At 37.4% G+C, this 23,256-nt stretch overlaps 1 protein-coding gene and 1 long non-coding RNA gene across 5 annotated transcripts in view; both read left to right on the top strand.

Moving 5' to 3' along the window:
* Positions 1-22,898, top strand: part of LOC124641163 (protein EFR3 homolog cmp44E) — a 29,820-nt gene extending 6,922 nt beyond the window's left edge. For 2 of the 4 annotated variants that reach the window (XM_047179156.1, XM_047179159.1), the window contains exons 2-20: positions 2,577-2,781; positions 4,226-4,376; positions 5,486-5,638; positions 6,033-6,131; positions 6,553-6,698; positions 8,042-8,120; positions 8,571-8,721; positions 9,011-9,081; positions 9,354-9,548; positions 10,038-10,210; positions 10,527-10,630; positions 10,842-10,962; positions 11,295-11,430; positions 11,986-12,102; positions 12,566-12,683; positions 12,871-12,959; positions 19,220-19,411; positions 19,844-20,000; positions 20,586-22,898. In XM_047179156.1, the coding sequence (XP_047035112.1) occupies positions 2,577-2,781; positions 4,226-4,376; positions 5,486-5,638; positions 6,033-6,131; positions 6,553-6,698; positions 8,042-8,120; positions 8,571-8,721; positions 9,011-9,081; positions 9,354-9,548; positions 10,038-10,210; positions 10,527-10,630; positions 10,842-10,962; positions 11,295-11,430; positions 11,986-12,102; positions 12,566-12,683; positions 12,871-12,959; positions 19,220-19,411; positions 19,844-19,996 (2,453 nt within the window). In that variant the 3' untranslated portion in view covers positions 19,997-20,000; positions 20,586-22,898. Of the gene's footprint in view, positions 1-224; positions 1,270-2,576; positions 2,782-4,225; positions 4,377-5,485; positions 5,639-6,032; positions 6,132-6,552; positions 6,699-8,041; positions 8,121-8,570; positions 8,722-9,010; positions 9,082-9,353; positions 9,549-10,037; positions 10,211-10,526; positions 10,631-10,841; positions 10,963-11,294; positions 11,431-11,985; positions 12,103-12,565; positions 12,684-12,870; positions 12,960-19,219; positions 19,412-19,843; positions 20,001-20,585 lie in introns of those variants that run through there. The other 2 variants (XM_047179157.1, XM_047179158.1) reach the window with 2 other exon arrangements.
* On the top strand, positions 7,090-7,561 carry LOC124641166. Its single transcript, XR_006985641.1, has 2 exons — positions 7,090-7,213; positions 7,461-7,561. It is a non-coding gene; the product is annotated as an uncharacterized LOC124641166 (long non-coding RNA).
* Positions 22,899-23,256: the final 358 nt, after the last annotated feature.

Genomic DNA, 23,256 nt, shown 5'->3' on the forward strand with positions numbered 1-23,256 from the left:
CGTGTAAATTGATTTGAAGTCAGTACAGTACTACTGACGAAACACTGACACTACACTGACTTCGTGTAAATAGCACGCGTCAGTTTTCGGCGCCTACACTGACGTCAGTTACTGACTCAATATAAATCAGCCTTTATGTATATTTTTTTATTCTATAAAGACTCCATGCTATGCCCACTAGATTGTATTAAGAGCCACGGAGAAGCCATTTAGCAAACCACTTAAAAATATGATATTACTTTATTTAATTACAAAAAATAGTAGATATAAGCTCATTGTTTACGTACAAATACAATTTATTAGAGCCAGTTATCACGAATCTCGTATCACTGTGGAGTGGACCTTACCTCTGTTATCATCACATATTTCTTATCAGTACCGCTTGATCCCAGTGCTCGATACCAAATCGTGTCACACAGTTGTGTACAACGAGTAAACAAAATAATAATAAGTCATTCGAGGAAGTGACAAAAAAAATACAAAAAAATATTTTCAAGTGTATTTGTGTGAAACATTATTGATTTAAAAAAGGACTAGGTGCTCTCTGCTATTTTTCGATGTGTGTGTAAATAAATAAGTGCACTTAATTATTTAATGCATTTTTGCAGTGTTATGATATCACGGATAATAATAGGTACCTAATAAATAACTACACGTAAAAATGAGTATATTTTCCTGTTAGTTCTAGTTAACTTAACTGTTACGGTGAAGTTTGTTTTGTAAATGAAAATGGTGGTTATGAAAAACATAATTTACTAATGAATACCAGAGCTACATAAACTGAAAGAAGTTATTTGTTGTAACTAACAACTTTGTACCTAACACAAATGCCCATACATACAGTACATAATTGACTATAACTTCTTTTATGAAACATAAATACAAATAATAACATGCAAAACCGTGGTGCCTTATAGTATAAAAGAAACTGCCTTCTTAGTAAACCTTCATCACAAGTAAGGACCAAAACTATTTTTCTTATGTTAGAAACCTCAAAGATCAAAGGACCAAAATATATCTCAAATACCAGTGACATAAATAAAAACTATTATAAAAACTGAATTAATAATATAAAGTTCCAAAACACAGAAACCTACTAAGAAATAATGTAAGAGAAATTATGAAAGAAATATAAGTGTACTTGAATCTCCAAAAATAGTGATGTAATATAAGTGTTGTGTTAGTGCCATATAGTGTATAAAATGATGCCAATGCGTAAAATAGCCCATCGGGCCTGCTTCATAGTCAGTAGGACTGTATACATGACATGTAAGTATCTGTCGATATCGACAAGTTACGATAAGCAATAACACCACTTACGCCCCAGTTCACCGACAATGTAAACGTCAGTTTTGTTAAAACAACCGTTTTTATAAAGCTGTTCCACGCGATTTTATTCAAGTCTCGGGGATCGGAAAAAATATAGCCCATGTTCTGCACAGAGAGTGTAGCTTTCTAACAGTGCAAGAATTATTCAGATTGGTTCAGTGGTTCCGGAGCCTATTCAATTCGAAAAATCAAACAAGCAATCATTTGTCTTAAACATAAGTGTAGGTAAAGATCGCGTTTAATTGTCAAAGTAAACGGTTGTTTTAAGAAAAACTGACGTTTATATTGTTAGTGAAATCGAGCCTCTTGTTAATAGTGTTGATAACTATGTCAAGAATCTCGAATGTTATCGCTTTTTATTGTAATGATGTAAAAACGTACGAAGTGATTAAAATTTCTACTGAAGAATTTAAATCCTTCTTTTATGATACCTATTGATAAGTGTGAATGTTTGTATTTGCTACTTATTAATGACCTGGTTTCAATTTCTGAACCAAGGAGCACTTTAAGCCTATATAGGTAATTAATATCGCATTGTGGGATTAAAAGTATTTTTAGCATTAATGTGAAGCAAAAATTCGCAAGACTTAATGGAAGCCTTAAAACCTATTAAGTGTTTCAGACGTGAAAGTATCGACAGCATGCTATTATTTACTTACCTTGTATGAGTAATTTAGATAATTTCAGTTGCTAAGTCCAAATATAGTGTTATGAATCTTAGATATGACGTGTGATTAAATAGAAAAAGGTTATTCACCGCTTAACGTATGAGTGGCTTCGAGTTTCTAAGGGTTCTTTATATGGTGAACAACGTGATTGAATTAAGAGATTTTTTCCATAAAGGTAAGATTGGAAATGCTTGATAGCTCGTAGGTAATATTCCGAATATTCGTAAACCTAAAATACCATTTTTGTACTGAAAAACCAAAACCATGAATTCGTATTGTTTGTTATACAGCTAGCTGTCCCGTGTACCTTTCCCTAAATATGAAGAATGCCCTTTAAAATCCTTAATAAATACCACAAGTAAAAAATAGCATTGTTTAATTGCACCCCCTGAATATCACAAAAACATTTTGTACTAGGAGAGCATGACACTCCAAGAACGTACTCTTCATCAAGTAATACCTATGTGGTAGCATTTTCAAACTCCAAACCCTTCCTAACATCACAACACTCCCTACATTTGTACTAGGGGAGCATAACACACTAAGAACATACTCTTAAACTAACTCCTCATTTTCTAGGCTGCTGCGGCTGCTGCTCTGCCCTCAGGCCACGCTACAAGCGCCTAGTAGACAATATCTTCCCAGCAATACCGCAAGATGGCCTCGTCAAGACCAACATGGAGAAACTCACTTTCTACTCCCTGTCGAGTCCTGAGAAACTCGACAGGATCGGGGAATACTTGTTCCAGAAAGCCTCCAGAGATATTTATAGAAGGCGACATGGGTAAGTTTCTGATGCCTCAACTTCATTAGCTTATTTAATGTCACACTGCTGGGCAAAGGTCTCTTCTATACAGAGAAGGAATGAGCGTTAATGACCACGCTTGCTCAAAATTGACTGGCGATTTCAGGCTTGAAAGTCCAGGTGTCCTCAAGTCAAGATGTTTCCCTTCACCTTCATTGCCTTCTTGTCTGTCTATCTTTTCTCAGATCTTCTAACTCAAGATTAACCTTAACACTTATCTCCCGTTTACTTATCAGGCTATCATTTCCTTGTTCATGTCCAAAGTTATCATCTTAACTGCCACTTGAAAACTAAGTTCATCTCAAGGTTTTTGAGAAAATCGTAATGTGATCGAGCACACACTGGTTTGGATGTTTTATCTTACGAATGCGGATAAGCCATACTTGTATGTGTGAATGTGCACATTGTCTTTGTATGTGTAAGCTCGGGAGCGCCCAGGAGTGGTCGAATACCCAAGTCATGCATATGCATGTATTTACACACTCGAGTATGGGTCACCCGCTTTTGTAAGATAAAACATATGTATTATTGGGGTTTTTATTAAACGTGCGATCTAAGGGCCTATGCACACCACGTCTTTTAAACGCGCCGTCGACGCGCGTTTTGGGATCGCGCGTCGCCGGCGCGTTTTTATTATGCAGAGCAGTTTGTTGTCGTTTATATCGATACAAACACTCGTTTGCATCTCTACACACGCGCGTTTGCATCGCGTCTGCATCGGTACAAACGCGCGTCGACGGCACGTTTTTATCCTGCAGAGCAGTTTGTTGTCCTTTGTATCGATGCAAACGCGCGTCACCGGCGCGTCTGTATCGATACAAACGCGCGTTTGCATCGCTACACATGCGCGTTTGCATCGCGTCTGTATCGCTACACACACGCGTCTGTATTTATACAGGTGTGCAAAGGTCTACAGGCTGCGTCTGACTCGCATGCGTATCGCGTCTGTATCGATACAAACGCGCGTCGACGGCGCGTTTAAAAAACGCGGTGTGCATAGGCCCTAAATCTACCTGCAGGTTACACACGCAAAACTATGACATACTTATTGACGTACTCATTCTCTTTGATTCATTCATAACCAAGCATTCCTTTTGCATTCGCAAAATGTTAATGAAAAAATCATATGTATGAGAAAAGGCCTGTCAGAAAGCATGATCACGATTATATACAAAACTGCTCGACTTACAGCCTATCGTGACATATTTCGCCAAACTTATTGGCGGCATGCAACTTAATTATGAACTCAGGAATTTCTCCATAGCGAATCATAAAATAGGTTTCTCCTTAGCGACTTACCTGAAGTTTTGAACCGCCATACTTAAGAAATACAAGCAAAATGAATAAAGCAGAATCAAGAACTTTGGGTGTCCTTTAAAACAGCAGTATCGCTTTCTCCTCTACATCAAGACTGGTCTTCCAGGTTCGTAATAATAGCCATGGAGGCTATGGACCAGCTCCTGGTGGCGTGCCACTCGCAGACCCTCAACCTGTTTGTGGAGAGCTTCCTCAAGATGGTGCAGAAGCTACTCGAGTCTACTGACCCTCAGCTGCAGATCTTGGCTACGCAGAGTGTATGTATGCCTTTAGAGGGATGATTTTTGAGAAATAGAAGTGGGTTTGGTTGCCTTATCATTGTTTTGGTTTAAAGATCGATTTATGAAGGTACTTTAAAAAATATATTAATTTAAGAAAATTTTAAGGTCCTATATCGATATAAGTAGTTAATATACTCAATACTTTATTGGCATTCTGTATACATCTAGTCTAGAAACAATATGGACTAGTCTAGGGCAGAGCTTAAAACGTATATGGTCTTACTACAAAAACTTAAACATGTGTCTAAGACTTGTCTAAAAAAATTGTGGCTGCAAAATGGACCTTATTTCAACGTCATAATCTGTCATTTTTTTAGACAAGTGTTAAACTGACGTTTAAAAGTTTTTGTGGTAAGACGGAGAAAGTTAAACAGTAGCTTATTACATAAAATCGTAATTATATTGTTTAAGTGTGTTTTTAAGTGTCATATCAATAAATACCATACTAAGGTGGCCAAAACTCACTACCAGTCAAGTCGAAGCATCTACCTTGAATCAACAGCACACTTTAAAAATATGTATTAACTTAGAGGTAGTATATGTATTACACAAATTATGTATTGACTGCCTCGTTGGTCTAGTTGTCGCAAGTGTGGCTGCTGAGCACGAGGTCTCGGGTTCGATTCCCGAGTCGGGCCGAAATCGCTTTGTGGGTTTTAGAAGACATTCACAAAGCAGCCCGGAGCCTGGAAGTTGGTGATTGATACACCCGTGCATCGGAGAGCACGTAAATGTCGGTCCTGCGCCTGATCTCTCTCCGGTCGTGTCGGATTGCCGTCCCATCGGGTTATGAGAGTGAAGGAATAGGGAGTGCACCCGTGTCAGCGCAAATGCTTGTGCACTGTAATATGTCCTGTGCAGCTGGCTGATCTCCTTAGATGAGAACCGCCGCCGTGGCCGAAATCGGCCGTGGACGCCATTATATGTATTAATCCCCAAAGAAAAGATGGATGGATTGTATAGTCGATATGGTTAGAATTACTTGCGACGGTAGATACAAGAGTATGGAATGAGAGAACATGCTGTGCCGACCACAAAAAAATGGGATAAGGGCAGAAGGATGATGATGATATATTTGTCCCCAGTTTGTCCGCTTCGCGAACATAGAGGAGGACACTCCGTCTTACCACCGACGCTACGATTTCTTCGTGTCCAAATTCTCGGCGATGTGTCACAGCAACCACATCGATAAAGTTCAACGAGATAACATTCGATTAGCCGGGATACAAGGGTTGCAGGTAAAACAATAATAATTTTATTACAAGAAAGTCAAACATGTGTTAGATAGACATTAAAAAAAAATGCATCAAAAATTAAATTCTTATAATCACACTTTGCCTACATAATTAAAATCAAATAAAAATTCATCGCTTTTGGACTTCTCGTTTATAAACGTGCCATTATGACCAACCTCAAAGTACTCAAAACATACATTGAACGATGATCGGCCGCAAATATCTTATCTCGGTCTTTATAACTTGTAGCACTATAATGCTAAGTTTTGAGTTCAAACGTTCCTAATTTAAGAATTCTAAGTTTTGAGTTCAAACGTCCCGAATGTGAGAATTCTAAGTTTAATAACGTCAACTAAACTTCTACTATTCTTTTTGTAATAATAATTCTTATTTTCAGGGCGTTATAAGAAAAACCGTGTCGGATGACTTAGTAGAAAACATCTGGGAAGCTCAACATATGGACAAGATTGTACCTTCCCTGCTCTATAATATGCAGGTAAATTACTTTTCAGGTACCTATATCTTACCACACGAAAGTAGGTGAGCTATGGGTACTCACTTATGTTTTTGTATATTTATTTTGCTTTATATGTAGGTAGCCATATAAAGCTAATGTGCATATACAGTTATACATGAAATATGGCTGTCGCCTTTTTTGCTATAAAACGTCTGTCGGAAAAAAATCTACAGGCTGATGTTTATTTGAATAAAAAAAATACAGGCTGATGTTTATTTCGATAAAAAATTATACATACTGATGTTTATTTCGAAAAAAAATTACACAAGGTGATTTTTATTTCGATAAAAATTATATAGGTTGATTTTTATTTCGACAAAAATTATACAGGCTGATTTTTATTTAGGTAAAATTGTATAAAGTATGTTTTTTTTCATCAAGTTTTGTTTTATAATGTCAGACAGCGGAGAAGTACGACACAGTGCTGTGCATGGAGGGCGGCGCGGGCGAGGAGGAGCCGGCGCGGCTGGCGGAGGCGTGCCTGCGCGAGCTGGTGGGCCGCGCCTCCTTCGGGCACATCCGCAGCGTGCTCAGGCCCGTGCTCACGTATGTATACACTGTGGAGTACGACGGAGGAGAAAAAACATTATATTTTCACCTTAAACCAAGCTAAAATCTGAAACCTACACAAACTGAAATACATATTCCCATCTTGATCTATATGTGTACTAAACTGATATTAAAAATAGGATTTTTCGTCTGTACCCTAATTGCTGCGAAAACCAACCCAGACATGACATAGGCTTAATTTTTGCCGCCCCCAACCGTGGAATCAGCTAATTTTAAATGAAATAATTTAACTTTGATATCTGCTGTTGTCAGAAGTGATATCAGACATTCAGTAAGACTAGAAGCTATTTCAAAAAGGGCAGACGAAAAGTTCCCTCAAAATGCGGGCGAAACCGCAGGAAATAACTAAGTATGATTGCTCAGATATAACTAATCAATTATGTTATATAGTTCCCCGTACCGTCAATAGGCGCGGGGTGCGCGCTCGTCCACTGTTTGCTGTTTCTTCCAGCCGTACTAACGCTGGACAGCGCGCGCCTCTGTGTCGCATGGTAAAAAATTATAATACTTTGTCCTCGGATCTGGATTTAGACTTTTCTTTTACACATAGTCAATTTAGAAATGTTCTCACTAAAACTATAAAAAGATAGTGTCAATCATTGCTTTAGATATACATATATACATTTTTTTTCTTTTTATGTTTTACTTCGCTTCACTTGTTTAAAATTGTCTGTTTCTCATAGTCTGTAATTTTAGTTTTAACTACTCGTGCATGATGTACATTACTATTTGTTTCAGCTGTGGATAACGTCGTGAGTTGCACACTGATGTATACTACTTAACCATTTTGTTAGATTTTTAATAAGTGTGTAATTGTTTGTTATCCCTAATAAATAAAATAAAAATAAAACTTCGTAATTAATCCGACGCGTGAGGTGTTAACGTCATGTAACCGCAGGCTTATTATAAGTAACGTAATACTCAACAGCCTTATCTAATATGATTAAGAAAATTATATTGTTTGTTTATATTTAAAACTAGCCGTTTTGCGGCGGTTTCACCCCTCATCGCGTGGGAATTACTGCCCATACCGAGATAAAATATAGTATTCGAAAAATGGATGGATATTTTTTCATCAGTGATTCTTGAGATTAGCGCGTTCAACCAAGCAAACAGACTCTTCAGCTTTATAATATTAGTAATAGATAATTTGTACTTGAAAAAGTATCAACATAGGTTGCGGTCCTAATAAGTAATTTGTACCTACATATTAAAATGTACTCTAGTAAGAAGTAAGTACGTTTTAACGTGTATTTAATTTCCCGACGTGGGTGAAGACAGAAGCTAAAACTAGTAGTTTATGACGTGTTTTGTTTCAGTCACTTCGATCGACACGAGCTGTGGATCCCGAACGACTTTGCCGTACACACGTTCAAGATCATCATGTTTTCTATACAAGTAAGTCTTAATATAATAATGATGAGAATATGAAAAAGAGTTTAAAATGTAGTTTTTATTTCATCATTTATGTATGTACGTACATTAGATGAAAGAATAAAGTAAAATAGTACAAAGGTGCAGCTGTCTAATGGATCTCTTCATAAAGACATATATGTTTTGATTTTCATTAATAGTTTTCTAAATCCTGTAATCCTGTGTGTGTTCTCTGTTTGGTAGATACTTAGTTATATGCCCATAATCATGTACATAAAATTGATTTGTGGCTGTCGCTCATGAATTTCTCAACAAGCCTTACGTACCCATACCGGTAATCTTACTATGTGCTCTGGTAACTTACTAACGTAATTTTAACCGACTTTTCAAAAATGGAGCTTCTCAATTCGACCGCATATAATTCTTGATTATTCGATCCATAAAAATTACTGACAAATAATACAATTTCTTTAGGCGCAGTACTCATACAGCGTGGTCGAAGCGCTGATGCAGCACTTGGACGCGGGCGGCAGCGGCGCCAGCGAGCGAGACTACACTCGAGTGCGGGCTGCGCGGGCTGCCGTGCTCAGCAACATCGTCGCCATCGCTGCTGGGGATAGTGTCGGTAAGTGTTTCAGTTGAAAAATTGCTTAAATCATGTGCCTAGCCTTTGCTGAACTAAATATGCTGGAGTCGGCTCCCAAGTGTATCAGAATGTAGCTGAATGTACCATTATTTTACACAGAGCGACAGACTGCCTGTCTCACCTCCTCAACCTCAACATCTTCCTCCGACTCATAACGACAAGATATTCACCAAGCGTTGCTTAACCTTACGATCAATCGTCCCGTGCGGATCTAACTTAGTTTTTGAATGCTACAAAAACTCTAAACACATTTTTTTCAAAATTACAGGACCATCAGTATTGGAGATTATCAATAATCTCTTGACTAACTTGAGAGCTTCAGTCGCCAGAGATTCTGAGGTAATTATTATGACTACTTTTTTCGATTGTAAAATTGTTATTGCAATAAATTGGGACTTCAAATACATGTGATTGTTCCACCATTATTTCCAATCAAAACATAAAATGTTTTTACCAATTTTTTCGTTCAAAGAGCTTTTGATTATAACCAATTTATCGAAGGAGGCTTTATGTATTTTATATACATAATAGCGAGACACAGTTCTCATTTGACGCGGGTGAAGCCATTTACAAAAGCCAGTTTCTTCCACAACCTCACTAATTTCCCACAGAAAGAAACAGACGAGAAGCTATACCAGGAAGCTCTCATCAACGCTTTGGGAGAGTTCGCGGACCACTTACCCGACTTCCAGAAGATCGACATCATGATGTTCATAGTGAACAAGGTGCCGAGCTCCCAGCGAGCCAACAAGGGGACCAAAGCTGATTGTATGCTGCAGAGCATATTGCTTAAGTCGCTGTTGAAGGTAGGTATTTAATAGGAGTGTTTTTGTGATTATTTTTAGTAGTTGATTTGTTTGGTATTGGGATAGTAGAAATGTACTTCAAGGTTTAGAGTGATATAATCGTGTTTGAGATCTTCAAAATTGGGCAGAAAATGCTCGCGATGATACAAAACATTGTGACATGTGTGTTTGTACAGTTTGTACTGTTATATTATTTCACACTGTACATTCAATTGTCAAGTACTTTGTCACTATGTATACTCAAAAGTTAGTATTTTGTGCAGCATTTGAGAATGAAATATTACCGTTGCTGGTGATTTTTTTGCGTCACTTTTTTTCCAGCAATAATACTTAAGAAAGCCGCGAGGGCGAGCGTTTTGGAACTGCCATTGTAATGTTTATGTATTTTAGCCTACTTTGAATAAATTACTTTTTATTGTACCTTTAATGTAGTTCGTTTGAAGAGTGAAATATTACCACCTGTTGATACAAACTGTCCGTATTATGTAGGTGGGCACAACATACCGCACGGGCGAGCTGAGCAAGGCGTTCCCCGCCGCCTTCCTCGACGCGCTGCTCCGCGTGGCGGCCGCCGCGCAGCCCGGCGCCCGCGCCCTGCTGCAGCGCATCCTGCACACGCTGCTCGACCGCCGGGGCAACGCTCCGAGACTGCATCATGCCACGTATGTACTAAACATAAAAATAGCATTTAAAAAAAAATGAGTTTATTTACAAAAAAAATATTTACTAGTAGAAAAAATATTAAAAAACCAACTTACACGAAAAGAAAGAAATGACACTTTGTCCTTGTTAAAAAGTAATTTACTTGTTACCAACTGCCAGAAAAAAAGTTAGAAACAAATTAAATAATTGCACTTAAGAGACCTCTAAATTAGCACATGCATATCTAAATTGCAAAAAATACAAAAAAAATCCTTCTTTCTTTACAATACGACAAAATTCTTCAAAATATCTTAATACATATTTAACGTTTCACAGCGTTGACGTATGCGAGTTGGGTCTGATCGTAGAGAAGTGCTCGCGACAGGACCTCATCTTCATCAGCAAGCACGGATACGCTCTGTTCAGCTCACTTTATGAAGGTAATGCCGCTGAGGATTTCGTTTTAGCCCTCGTTAATTAACTTTTGTCCTTATTTATAATGTATTTGCAACCAAGAATCTTCTCTCTGCATGCATCTATGTCACGCACACACTCGTTTAAAATACCAATGTCATGTATTGACTGCAAAAAAAAATTTTTGAAGACAGTCTGTTCACTTCCTAAAATAAACTTCCACTCTTTTCCCCTTAGGTCTTCAGCTGGAGTCCAATATGATGGAGAACGTGGAAGCTATCTACACGACTCTGGCGCTGATCTGCATCGAGCTCGGCTCCGAGGAAACTGTCGGGGACATCATGCAGCTTGTACTGGCGTGAGTTAATCATAATAATAATTTCCCATCCCAATAGCCCTAGTAGTTTTATTCCATATTTAGCAATAGTTTAGCACAGAACCGGGGACTGTCCTTGGGTACGTTTCTATAGTGTATACAGGGATAATCGTCGGTTTTGTGTTACCATTTCATTAAAGTTATCTCAAAAGGGCTTCAGCCTGTTGGCTTCGGCCCCACGTTCGCCTTCCAAAATCCGGGACTCTGTAGTCCCGAGATCTGGAAGAGACATACATTTATAATAATAATTTTATTTAGAACTAGCTTTTCCCCACATTTTCTGTGTAATTTCTTATATTGATTCTTTTTTGCAGTATCCAGCAATCAAGTCTATCGAATCCAGTGCTGTCAGTGGCGCAGCAGTGTCAGCTGCAAGCCATCAGCATCTCTCTCGCGGCTCTCGTGCCGCATGTGCTCCTGTTACCCAGGCTCGCTGACTATATACACAAGGTAGAACATCTTGTACATAAAGAAAAAAAACGTAACCACCAGTAATCACACATCATAATTCAATCACACATCGTAATTTTAGATCATAAAACACACATTAAGTTTAAATAAAACTACTTTTACGGATTTTATCGCGGTTATATTATATTATTTAATCCCGACGTTTCGGATCCTTTACAGCATCCATGGTCACGGGTAGACTAAGGTGTTGGTCGTCTTGATATTAATAATCGCGTAATAATAATCGCGTACTAATATTCGCGTAAGTGTCAGAAATCAACACATTAAGTTGCTAAAAAAGTTGGCATATTTAGGGTATTTTTTAAGCAGCGCGGAATTTTGAGATTCAATAACTGTGAAAGAACATATTTTACAAATTAAAAACTATGCTTTTGTATCACCATGTATTTAACGTGCCTTACAAAACACTGTGAAACTCACCGTAACAAGATGGTCCATCACGGACCGACCGCGCCAAACGTTATTTAACCCCATGTGGCTGCTACCACATGTTCCATGAGTTCCTCACTCACCTGTATTTTCTCTATCCTATAGATAATCGTGGCTCGTCGTGAAGAGGCACCGCACCTGCTGCCGCCGCTGCGCGAGGAGTATGATGACCTGCCTCCAGCGAAGATGCCCAACAAGCTGCCCTACCTCATGATGGATCAGGTATACTATAGTAAATAAAATAAAAATAATTATAAATTAAAACTGTACGATGATAGAAATTTGTCAGTAGGTATACATACAAAAAATAAAAAATGTCACGTATAAAATAAAACAATGTAAATCATATCCACTAACAATGATAACTCTTGAAGCTGTCCGGTGTTTAACATGAGGACCAACTGCTTTTATCAATCTATATTCGATAGTCGAACAGCTGACTGGTATGGCGCGGGATTCTCTCGCGGCCTTGACACCGGAGCGTTACTGCACATAGTGCTGTCACCGCGCAGACGCCGCGAAACGACACTGTAGATACGAGTCGCGAAGCCGGATTACTGCACGGCGTCGGTGGAGTGACGGCACTGTGTGCAGGAAGGCTTAAAGGCACGAACCGATCTGAAAGCTAATTTTGTTTAGCTGAAAACCGGTATTATGATATCAATATAACTCGTTATACCCACAGATGGCGCTGTGCGACATGCTGAAGGCACACGGCGTGGACGTGTCGCGGCTGTCGGCCGCCTCGCCCTACAGCGCCGGCAACGTGGCGCTGCCGCACCGACACAGCTGGCTCGAGGCCGGTATGTAGCGTAGCGGCTGTTCACGACCAAAAATAACTCTTTCTGTATAATAGATATAAATGCAAATAGACAATATCACAAAAGTTGTGGTTTCAAGATGAAGATTGAAAAACGTCAAATTAGCCAATCCCCTTCCAAATACTCTTAATTGCCCACTTTATTTATAACTTTTATTGTTAAATACCAGGAGCAGCTCAAGGCCGCGACAGCCTGGCGGAGATCACGGCGCCGGGCACGGAGCTGGACAGCGCCAACAGCTCGCCCGGCGTACAGCGGGTGAGTACACATCCTACGCGATATGCACGCCTAGTAGTTTCACTGTCGACTGCTATGTTAAAAACCTATTTATCCTTTCCTACCAAACCTTTACCCGAACCAAATGTTATTTAAATATTCTCTTCTTTTGTTGTTTTTCATGTTTTTCAACAAGAAACGTATTTCCTCTTCGTCAATTATACCATGGTGTACTTATGCGATCCTAGTACTTCAAATCTAGACGTTTGAAACATCTTTGTTATTTTAATGGTAAAATACCATTTTAAAAGTATCGTGTCAGGGATTTTAATGGGAACTTTCTATTAAGTATTGAAATGTTTTGCAATAGGACATTTATGTATATCTCATTTGTCTAAAAACATATTATTGTCCTTATGTTCTGTAATGGTTACCAGCAAACTCAACACGACGATTTGGACGAAGAGTACAGAATGTTCACGGAGAAATACAATCACAACCACAGACCCGCCATGCAGAACTTTGGCGCTTATGTAATGTTGCATAGTTATCTGCCGTGTAGATCTAGAAATACATGATCACAAGAAAACAGTAGCATAGGTGTCGAATTAGTTTCTTTACTTAAGTTAGGTCTCCGTTTAATTAAAAAAAAATTGGTAGTCTGTAAAGTCGGTTTACTGACGATAGTTGAACGTGACAACGTCATAAGAAAATATTGATGGAATGGTTGCATTTTTCAAAAGAAAATTTTCATTTTATTTGTTTGATAGATATTTTGTATGGATGTAGAGAAGGAGGTTAATGGAAATCATAATTGAACTGATCAAGTTACATTTATTTGTACGCATAAATACAATTATGTCAATTTTTTTTTTAAATATATTTATTTATTTTTTCCTAAGTTCCCTAAGTAATTTCATACTGGCTCAGTGATTTAAAGAAAAAAAATATATTGATTGATTTAATTGAGAAATGGAAATTGGGATGGAATTAGATAATCAAAAGTGTTTCTAATTTAAAATATAGGTTAAATTTTCTGGTTTGACAAGAAAAAACTACTTCGTACCTTGGGACTTTTCTTATTAACATTTTTTACCTCGAATTTAATTTATTCTTTAATTAAATGAAAAACATTTTTTATAAAAAAGAAAAATATATTTTATAAAAATTGGTGTCAATTAAATTGGCCCGAAGTGTTTCGTCGTCCTGACGTACGAAGCGATGCGCTGCGGGCCAATCACCGCTTTACCGCCGCCCCCGCGCTCCCTTCATACCACCAAAGGGACCCAATAAATCACTTCTGCGCAGGTGAAAGTCAGGGCTCGACTTCCGTGCCGGTAACTGTACTTAACTAGCAAACGACAAGTCAGTACATGAACGCGCGATTGATTATTTAAAATGTGTAGGTAGTTATAAAAAGTAATCTCGTAATCGTGATTGCAACTACAATTTGTAGTTAGTAATCAAATTTTTAAACTACTTTTTACGATTATTTAATGTAATTTGCAGTTTTGATTACTAACTACAATATGTAGTTGTAGTTAGTAATCAGTAGTTCGATTTCATTTTGCCCAACACTGGGTATGCTCCATAATTATTTCGATCGAATAGTAAAGCAATTGATTTTTTACTCATCGTGAAATAGTTCTATTACCTTATTATTATAGTTTTGTTATAGCATAACCTACAATCGCTGCACTAGCGGACTGATGCTATTTATTTTAATTATGAAAGCACGAATATTCGACAATATATCACTGAACATATATTTAATATCGAAAGAATCATTACCTTTATCGTCGCAATTATCGTTGCTATAAACAATTTACACCACATTCACTTTTCACTGCACTTCATACTTGACGAAAATATGTAAATATATTATTGAATAGCAGCTGTTTACGCGGACGCATCGCTCACTCAAGTGGGAGAGAGACAGATGTCGAACGCTGCCGAACGCGTAGGCCGATTGTGCGATGGAACGCCTCAGAGCGAGGTAACGCCTCAGAGCGAGGTAACGCCGCATGAGTCATGTTTTTTCGTGCGTGCAGCCGGCTCCATCAATTTATAAGACGTTGTCACGTCAAAAAAATAGATACATAAACGGTTTATATTTCAAGTTATGTCCCCTTTTTTAAACCGACTTCCCAAAACGGAAGAGGTTTTCAATTTGTTGGGATGCTGGCAAACGAAAATATCCGTAGTAGGTATAATAAAAATTGTTAGAAACGTTAAAATAATGCCATATACAAAAAAGTACGCAGTCAATCGATGTAGTTTCCTTCATTCACAAGTATTTCGTAGTTCCTTTCAACCCCTCCTATTCCCTTCCCTGACTTCTTTCCTTCGATCACAGCGCAGTGACAATGACTTCTGGCATTGGGGTCACCAGGACTCTCGCAGCAGTGAACATGACATGCGGAGAGATAGAAAACATACGGTATTGAGTTATATCTCCGTATCTAGATCGTAGACTTAAAATACTTTCCGTCAGTTGCACAAATATATTGTGCATTAGTTTTAAGTAGTTTATATAACATATGTATTAGCATATGATTTAATGTTATAATATTTATGTATAGTGTTTTCTATGGGTCTTGATGCCTGATTTAAATAAATAAATAAATGTTGCTGACTCTTTCTTTGTCAACAAGATAAAAAGTGTCAGCAAGATATTTAATGAAGCTTTAACTTTAATGGAGTTTTGTACAACTGACGGTTTGTCAGGTTTCTTGAATAATGATGGTGTTTCTATCGAATAAAATAGCCTTTTTAGGAATAGATATCGGCACGAATCTTGAGCTCTGGCCTTCACCTGCGCAGAAGTAATTTATTGGGTCCCTTTTGTGGTATAAAGTGAGGCGCGGGGGCGGGCTAAAGCGGTGATTGGCCCCCAGTGCATCGCGTCATAGCCGTTACTCAGGATTGGTTCTTCAAAGTCAAAGTCAAATCATTTATTTCATTTAGGCTTTCACAAGCACTTATGAACGTCAAAAAATATAAATAAAGTTGATTCTAGTTGCCCATTCCAAAAGTAGCTCCCTATGGAGAAGAACGGGCAAGAAACTCCATGGTTACTCTTTTTAAAAATAATAGGTATTACAGCTTGTATGTATTGATACATACTATAATAACATGCGAAGATCATGTAGAATCATAATAGACAAAGAATATGAGAATAAATAATAATAAAAAAAAGATTAAAATGCTACATGGTGTTCACATTTACAAATCAGTTTATATTTTTGTACAAAGTTACAAACAAACAATCAAAAGAATAACACAATCTTACTAGCGGGTGTAATTTTAAATTCGCTAAAATTTGATACTGTCAGTGCGTCCTATGGAGCAGGACCAGCATGTTTCCAAGCATTTTTATCTTGAATATAATCTTCTAATTTATAATATGCGTTTTTACAAAGTGTGGCTTTTATATGAGCTTTAAACCGCATGTCATTTAGTTCTAGAATGTTGTCTGGTATTTTATTATAACATTTGACACAATATCCCATGAAAGATGTATGTACTTTAGATAGTCTAAACTGCGGGATAGCTATTTTATTTTTATTTCGAGTATTATAATTATGTCTATCACATATTTTATCAAACAAATGTAGGTTTTTCCTAACATATGTGATATTTTCATATATAAATTGGCAAGGCAAGGTCACAATATTAATGTTTTTAACTTTTCAGTTCCCTAAGAGATTCACGACCACGTAAGTTGTACATAGCTCTGACAGCTCGCTTTTGCAAGATAAATATGCATTCAATGTCAGCAGCTCGTCCCCACAGCAGAATGCCGTACGACATGATGCTGTGGAAGTAACTAAAATATACCAGTCTAGCTGTTTCTACGTCCGCTAGCTGCCTCATCTTTCTAATAGCATAGGCGGCCGAGCTAAGACGACCAGCAAGAGATGTTATGTGGGGTCCCCATTGTAGTTTTTTGTCAAGAGTGATTCCCAGGAAAACTGTCTGATTCATAAATTCTAGTTTTTGACTGTTGAGTATTATGTCACATTCGCTACTTTTTACATTTGGCAATGAAAATCGAATGCATTTCGTTTTTTTTTCATTAAGAGCCAAGTTATTTGCGTTGAACCAATTTTGGACCTGGATAATGGAATTGTTTACGTCGTCTAGGTTACGTCTACGCCTATCAATGTTAAAAATAAGAGAGGTATCATCGGCAAACAACACCATCCTAGGTTGATTATCAAATAGATAGGGCAAATCATTAATATAAACTAGCTGGTGCCCGCGACTTCGTCTGCGCAGGTTTAGTATTTCGAACAATATGTTTACAAATTGTAGCCTATGTGTTATTCTGATGTATAAGCTATATTATTGTAAAGTTTCATTAAAATCCATTCAGTAGTTTTTGCGTGAAAGAGTAACAAACATCCATACATCCATACATACAAACTTTCGCGTTTATAATATTAGTAGGACTAGAAAGAGGAACGGACCTAATATGGAACCTTGTGGTACGCCCATTGCCATCATTGAGCCCAGTGAATTTACACCGTTTACTTGAACTTTAAGTTGCCGATCGTTTAGATACGATTTTAATAACTGGAGGGATGTATCTTTGATTCCGTAATGCTCTAGCTTCCGCAAAAGCGTTTCGTGATTTACACAGTCAAACGCTTTTGAGAGATCGCAGAAAATTCCAATGGAGTCTTCAGCTTCCTCCGCCTTAAAGATGTGCTTGATCAAAGTTACACCAGCATCGGTTGTACAGCGACCTTTGGTGAAACCGTATTGTTCGTTATGAAAAATGAAGTTTTTATTGAAATGGCGCAACATTTGTGCAAGCATCAACTTTTCGAATACCTTGCTGAGAACCGGTAAAACAGAAACGGGTCTATAGTTGTTTGATTCTTTGCTATTTCCCGATTTAAATAAAGGTACTACTTTACTGTGTTTCATTAGATCAGGAAACACGTCTTGGTCTACGCTAACATTAAAGATGTAAGCTAAATAAGGTGCAATAGTTTCAATAATTGACCTAGACACCTTGACAGACATACCCCAAAGATCTTCTGTTGATTTTATTTTAAGATCTTTAAAGGCCTTAACAACAGCCTCGGGGCTGGTATGTTGAAATTTAAATACTGAACAGCATGGCTTTACATTTGTTTTGAGTAAATCGATAGATACGGCGGTTGAAGAATTTAGTGATTTTGTAGTTTCGAAAGGTATTTTGGTGAAGAATGCTTCAAACTCTTGAGCTACTTCAAGGTTACCGTTGATGGGGCCTTTATGAGTTTCTAGGCTAAAATCAGTTTTGCGAACTTTTCGCCTACCTGTTTCGTTATTAATTACTGCCCAAGTTGTTTTTATTTTATCCTTAGAATGTTTTATTTTATTTCTAATATGAATAGATTTAGCCTGTTTACAAACAGTTTTAAATATTTTCGAATATTTTGAGACATGATCACGGAAACTTGGACCGGTGCTATAAGGCTTTAAACCATAAAGTTCAAACAGCTTTTGTCTACTTTTACGAATACCAGGAGTTGCCCAGTCACTAAATAAGAACTTAGACTTAATAATTTTAGTTTTAACTGGAAAAGCTAAGTTGAATTGTTTGTTTAATATAGAGAAAAAATCGGCGTAAATATCACTTGAATTTTTAAGATTTAAGCTATGTGCACACAGTTTATCACCTAGAGTTTGATTGAATTTATCGAATTTTTTAAAAGTATATTCCCTAAATTTTATCGTGTCGTGTTTTCTCTGGTGGAGAGTTAGTGCGAAAAGTGACAACTTGTCCGCTGTGATCAGAGGGCAAGTAATTCACTATTTCCTTATGTAGGTACTCACAGCTGCAAAAAACATTATCTATACAAGTAGCAGTAGTTAGTGTTATCCTAGTAGGTTCTTCGAAAACGTTACGCATATTAAATGATCTAAAAAGATTTAAAAAACTCGAACTTTCAATATTACTTTCTAAAATATTAATATTGAAATCGCCACATATAATGACTGACTTACTACTGCTACTGACTTTTTTCAAGACATCTTTCAAGACATGTTCTTTGGTAATAAATCACTTCTGCGCAGATGTAGGCCAGAGCTCAAGATTCGTGCTGATAACTATAGATGATGTTAAGAAGAGCGTCTCATTTAGTCAATTCCAGTTTATAATGTGTAAAATGACAATCTGTGGGTGAAATTAATTTTACTGGAGTAATTAGTCTTGACGAACAAAATACGGTTTTGCGGGTGAAATTGATGGGTAAAATAAAATCTTCAAAATTTCCAAAAATAATGTTGACATTTTCTGTTCTTAGCTTGTTATGCTCAATGATGTAACTCCGCAGTCGGGCGGCAGTCAGTCGGGCGTGAGCCTGGAGGCGCTGCGGCGCGCGGCGGGCGGCCCCACGGGCGCCGAGCGCCGCGACGCCGAGCGCCGCCGCGCCACGCTCAACAACGCCTTCCGCACCGCGCCCTTCGACCAGCTGCTGCACATCACGCAGCCTAAGGTAACACACGTACTATGACAACATTTTATTACTAATAAGACTTATAAAAACAAAAATATATTCAAAATACGCTGTAAACTCCAAGTAAAATCTGATTTCTACCGGGGCTGCGGGATTGTCCGCGGCCCTGGTACATAAAAGGCCTACGACAGAACACGATGGTTTTTTTTTCAGTAAAAATTAGTCTGGCACTCCCTCACCGCTACTAACCCACAGCGGGATTTGATGATTTTTTCCATAGCTAAAAATAGAAAAAAAAATCTGACTTCTACGGCGTTCCAATTCCACAAGTATAAGAAAATAATTCAAAAGAAAATAACTTCATTATTTCACTTCACCAATTTTTATCAAAACTAACTTGTCATTAACTACATAATTATAAAATAGTTTTACTACTTATCCACTCTGAGACCATATCCTATTTTCCCCCAGTACGAGATAAAAGACAAACTGGAAGAGATCTTCAACTCTATAAGCGAGGAGCCGCTGCTGCCGCAGTCGGGCCCCTGCTCGCCCGCCGGCAAGTCCTACCAGCACCAAGTGCCGCCCTACACCAAGTACTTCCCCGAGCTGTTCCTGTATTGAGCACGTGAGTCTTACTTCAACTACAAGTATGTCTCTACCTGACCACGGGACTATAGAATCCCGGATTTTTGGGAGGCGAACGTGGGGCCGAAGCCAACACCCTGAAGCCTTTTTGAGACAACTTAAATGAAACAGTGACACAAAACCGACGATTATCCCTGTATACACTATAAAAATGTACCCAAGGACAATCCCCGGTTCTGTGCTAAACTATTGCTAACTATGGATGAAAACTACATATTATGTTATTATTAAACACTACATTAATGGATGTGTAACTCAAGTCCAAAAGAACCTTCTTTTGGAGCTCTTCTATATATCATAATTATTCTATGTAATGAAAACATATTTTTCACTCGTCACTGGGTAATTATCGCCACTGACAATGACACGTGCGTGGTGAAACACTAGGCCACTAACATATAAGTCTGATTGCATCTATTTTCCAAAAAGTAAAAGAAGAGAAGATGCTTAGTTATGAAACAGTCTGTATAAAAACTACTCATATATTTTAAAGCGTTGCAAACCATCATTGCAACAATTTCTTTAAAATAAAATATGTATAAATAAATGTTAATTTTATTTTCAGATTGCAATGGAGAAGAACTTGAAATCAGTAGCTGCCTTTAGCCTGTAGTTCCAATTTACTCGCTTTCAGTTGACTACAGAATTTCACGGAGTAACATAACCATACCTTATACCCTTCGAAATAAGGTCTAATTTACCATAACTTTAGCGGAAACTTCGTGGAATTTTGTTCTCAATATTAGTTGTTATCGGATTTTGTGGAGGCGACATTGTTCATATGTATTGTTTAATTGTTGGTTACCTAACAGTCTTACTTAGGATATTGACTGGATAATAGCTGGGACTATGATATCAATATTTTTGAGAGATTTTGATTGAAAATATCTCAATCTTTGTTGTCATTTTAGAGACATCTATATTTCTTAGTTAAAAAGTTAAAGCTATAATTACTAACTCAATATTTAAATGACAAATCTATACCATTACAAAATGTGTTCAGTAGTTTCCGAGTTCTCACACAAACGACATGAAACGGAAAGTTAACTTTAAATTACTTTTAAAACCCTTATCTCTAGACAATATTCCTTGTAGGCCTAAACAATAAAAAAATGTGTTCAAAATACATATTAACTATGTCACCTGTTATTTTTGACTTGAAATATTAAATGTTCTTAACCTGACTTTGGCTCCAAATATGATAATAATATAAAATGTATAACGACATTCCCGTTGCTTTTACTGACTATTTCGTGATAATTATTATTATTGTAGGAGAATCTCTTATTGTGGTGGAGAGCTGTTGTTATTAATTTTGATGACATGTACCATACTTTTAATTTGAAAACAGATGAACGTCCAATTTCACCAGTTACTATCAGGAACTTAACTGAAAGACTATAACTTGGCCTCACAGGTCTCGGATCGCAATGTCTGGCAGAAATTATAAGCAGACTTTATCTGGCAGATAACATTATCTACCAGATAACATACTGACTCTATCGGTAACCAGTGAAACCGGGTCTAGTTCTAGTGTAAAATGTAGGTAAAGTTGAGGTCAAATAGATAAAAAAATATTTAATATATTTAAAAAGTCAAATAAATGTCAAAATGAATAACAACAGCAAAGTTTTTATTAAAGTTTATGATATTTATTAGCGCACTAAGTAACGGCGTGGTTGGTGGAAGTCACTACTGTTGGTTTATGTCGCCCTGGTAGGGAACAACGTATCTCACGGTGTGGAACTGATATTAATTTACTAATTATGTCGATAACAAATTAATTAGTTCACTTTTAAAGTATCAACCGTTCATTTGAAATTACAAAATAGTGCCTGCCTAGCCATTTTATTTAACATTAAAAGGCGGGTCTACGCTAGACGAACCGAGCACGAGCGAAGCACAAGCGGAGCCGTTCTCGGCTTGTCGTTCGCGGCGTCGAGTGTGGACGTACAACGAACCTACAACGATCACTGTTAGCAAATCCCTTTGTGTTCGTAAAAACCGACAACAGGCGGAACGCAGCCGAGCACGAACGAAATGCTCTTGCGCACTCGTTAGAGGCTTGTAAGTTGGTCCACACTAGACGAATTGTGTTCGGCGCGTGCTCCGCTCGAGCTCGGCTCTCCTAGCGTAGACGCAGTTAAACAGTTTATAATTTAATTTGAAGAGGAACTCAATAAGTAAGGGCCACGCCATCATAAGGTTAAGCAATGCTTGGCGCGGTCGGTACCTGGATGGATAACCATCATAAAGATTGGATTTTGATAGTATTATATTTTTATTTAAAACTAGCTTCTGCCAGCGTTTTCACCCGCATCCCGTGGAAACCTCTGCACGAACCCGGGTAAAAAGTAGCCTATAGCCTTCCTCGATAAATGGGCTATCTAACACTGAAAGAATTTTTCAAATCGGACCAGTAGTTCCTGAGATTAACGCGTTCAAACAAACAAACTCTTCAGCTTTATAATATTAGTATAGATTGCGTTTCACTGTGTACCTTCGTTATTTTGTTGATTTCAAATGAAACGGTCTATGAGTACATAAAATAATAAAGTAATATTTGATTTAGCAAAACTTCAATCATAATTTGTTCACAATCTTGTTTTCCTAGCAAATGATAAATTAGTATTACATTGTGATTATGACTTTTATATTATTTTGTTTTTTTTATGCAAATGTCTAATGTTTATTTATTTATTTAGTCAATGTTAATCAATGATTGTAAAATGAATATTGTTGGATGGGTGTGGTCGGTGGAAGAAGTAATAACATTGTATAAAAGGATTGTTCAATTGTACTTAATGTTATATTATTACATGTATTGTTCAGAACTCGGTTGTGTACGAGAAATAAATGTGTTTCCACATAAAAAAAACTTTTATTTTTAGCTGTTATTGAACACTCGATATGTTTATCCCGAAAGGTACACACCAGACATTATAAGCGATACAAAGAAAAAAGCCAGTTTACATAAAATTTTCAAAAAAACGAAAAAGGAAAGTGATTATACCGAATTTTCAAAGTGCAGAGCTCGTATTAAAAAATCTATAGAAATTGCACATGAAGAACATAAGTTTAAAATACAAAATCAATTTTCAAAAGATCCTAAATCTTTTTGGCAGTATATTAGGTCTAAAAGAAGCAGGTTATTGTAAGAAATGGTCAACATCTTTCGGATGAGGAGTGTGCGGAACATTTTGCGTCGTTCTTTGAATCGGTGTACAATAGAGAGC

This window comes from Helicoverpa zea, chromosome 22 (assembly GCF_022581195.2).
Source record: "Helicoverpa zea isolate HzStark_Cry1AcR chromosome 22, ilHelZeax1.1, whole genome shotgun sequence".
Lineage (NCBI taxonomy): Eukaryota > Metazoa > Arthropoda > Insecta > Lepidoptera > Noctuidae > Helicoverpa > Helicoverpa zea.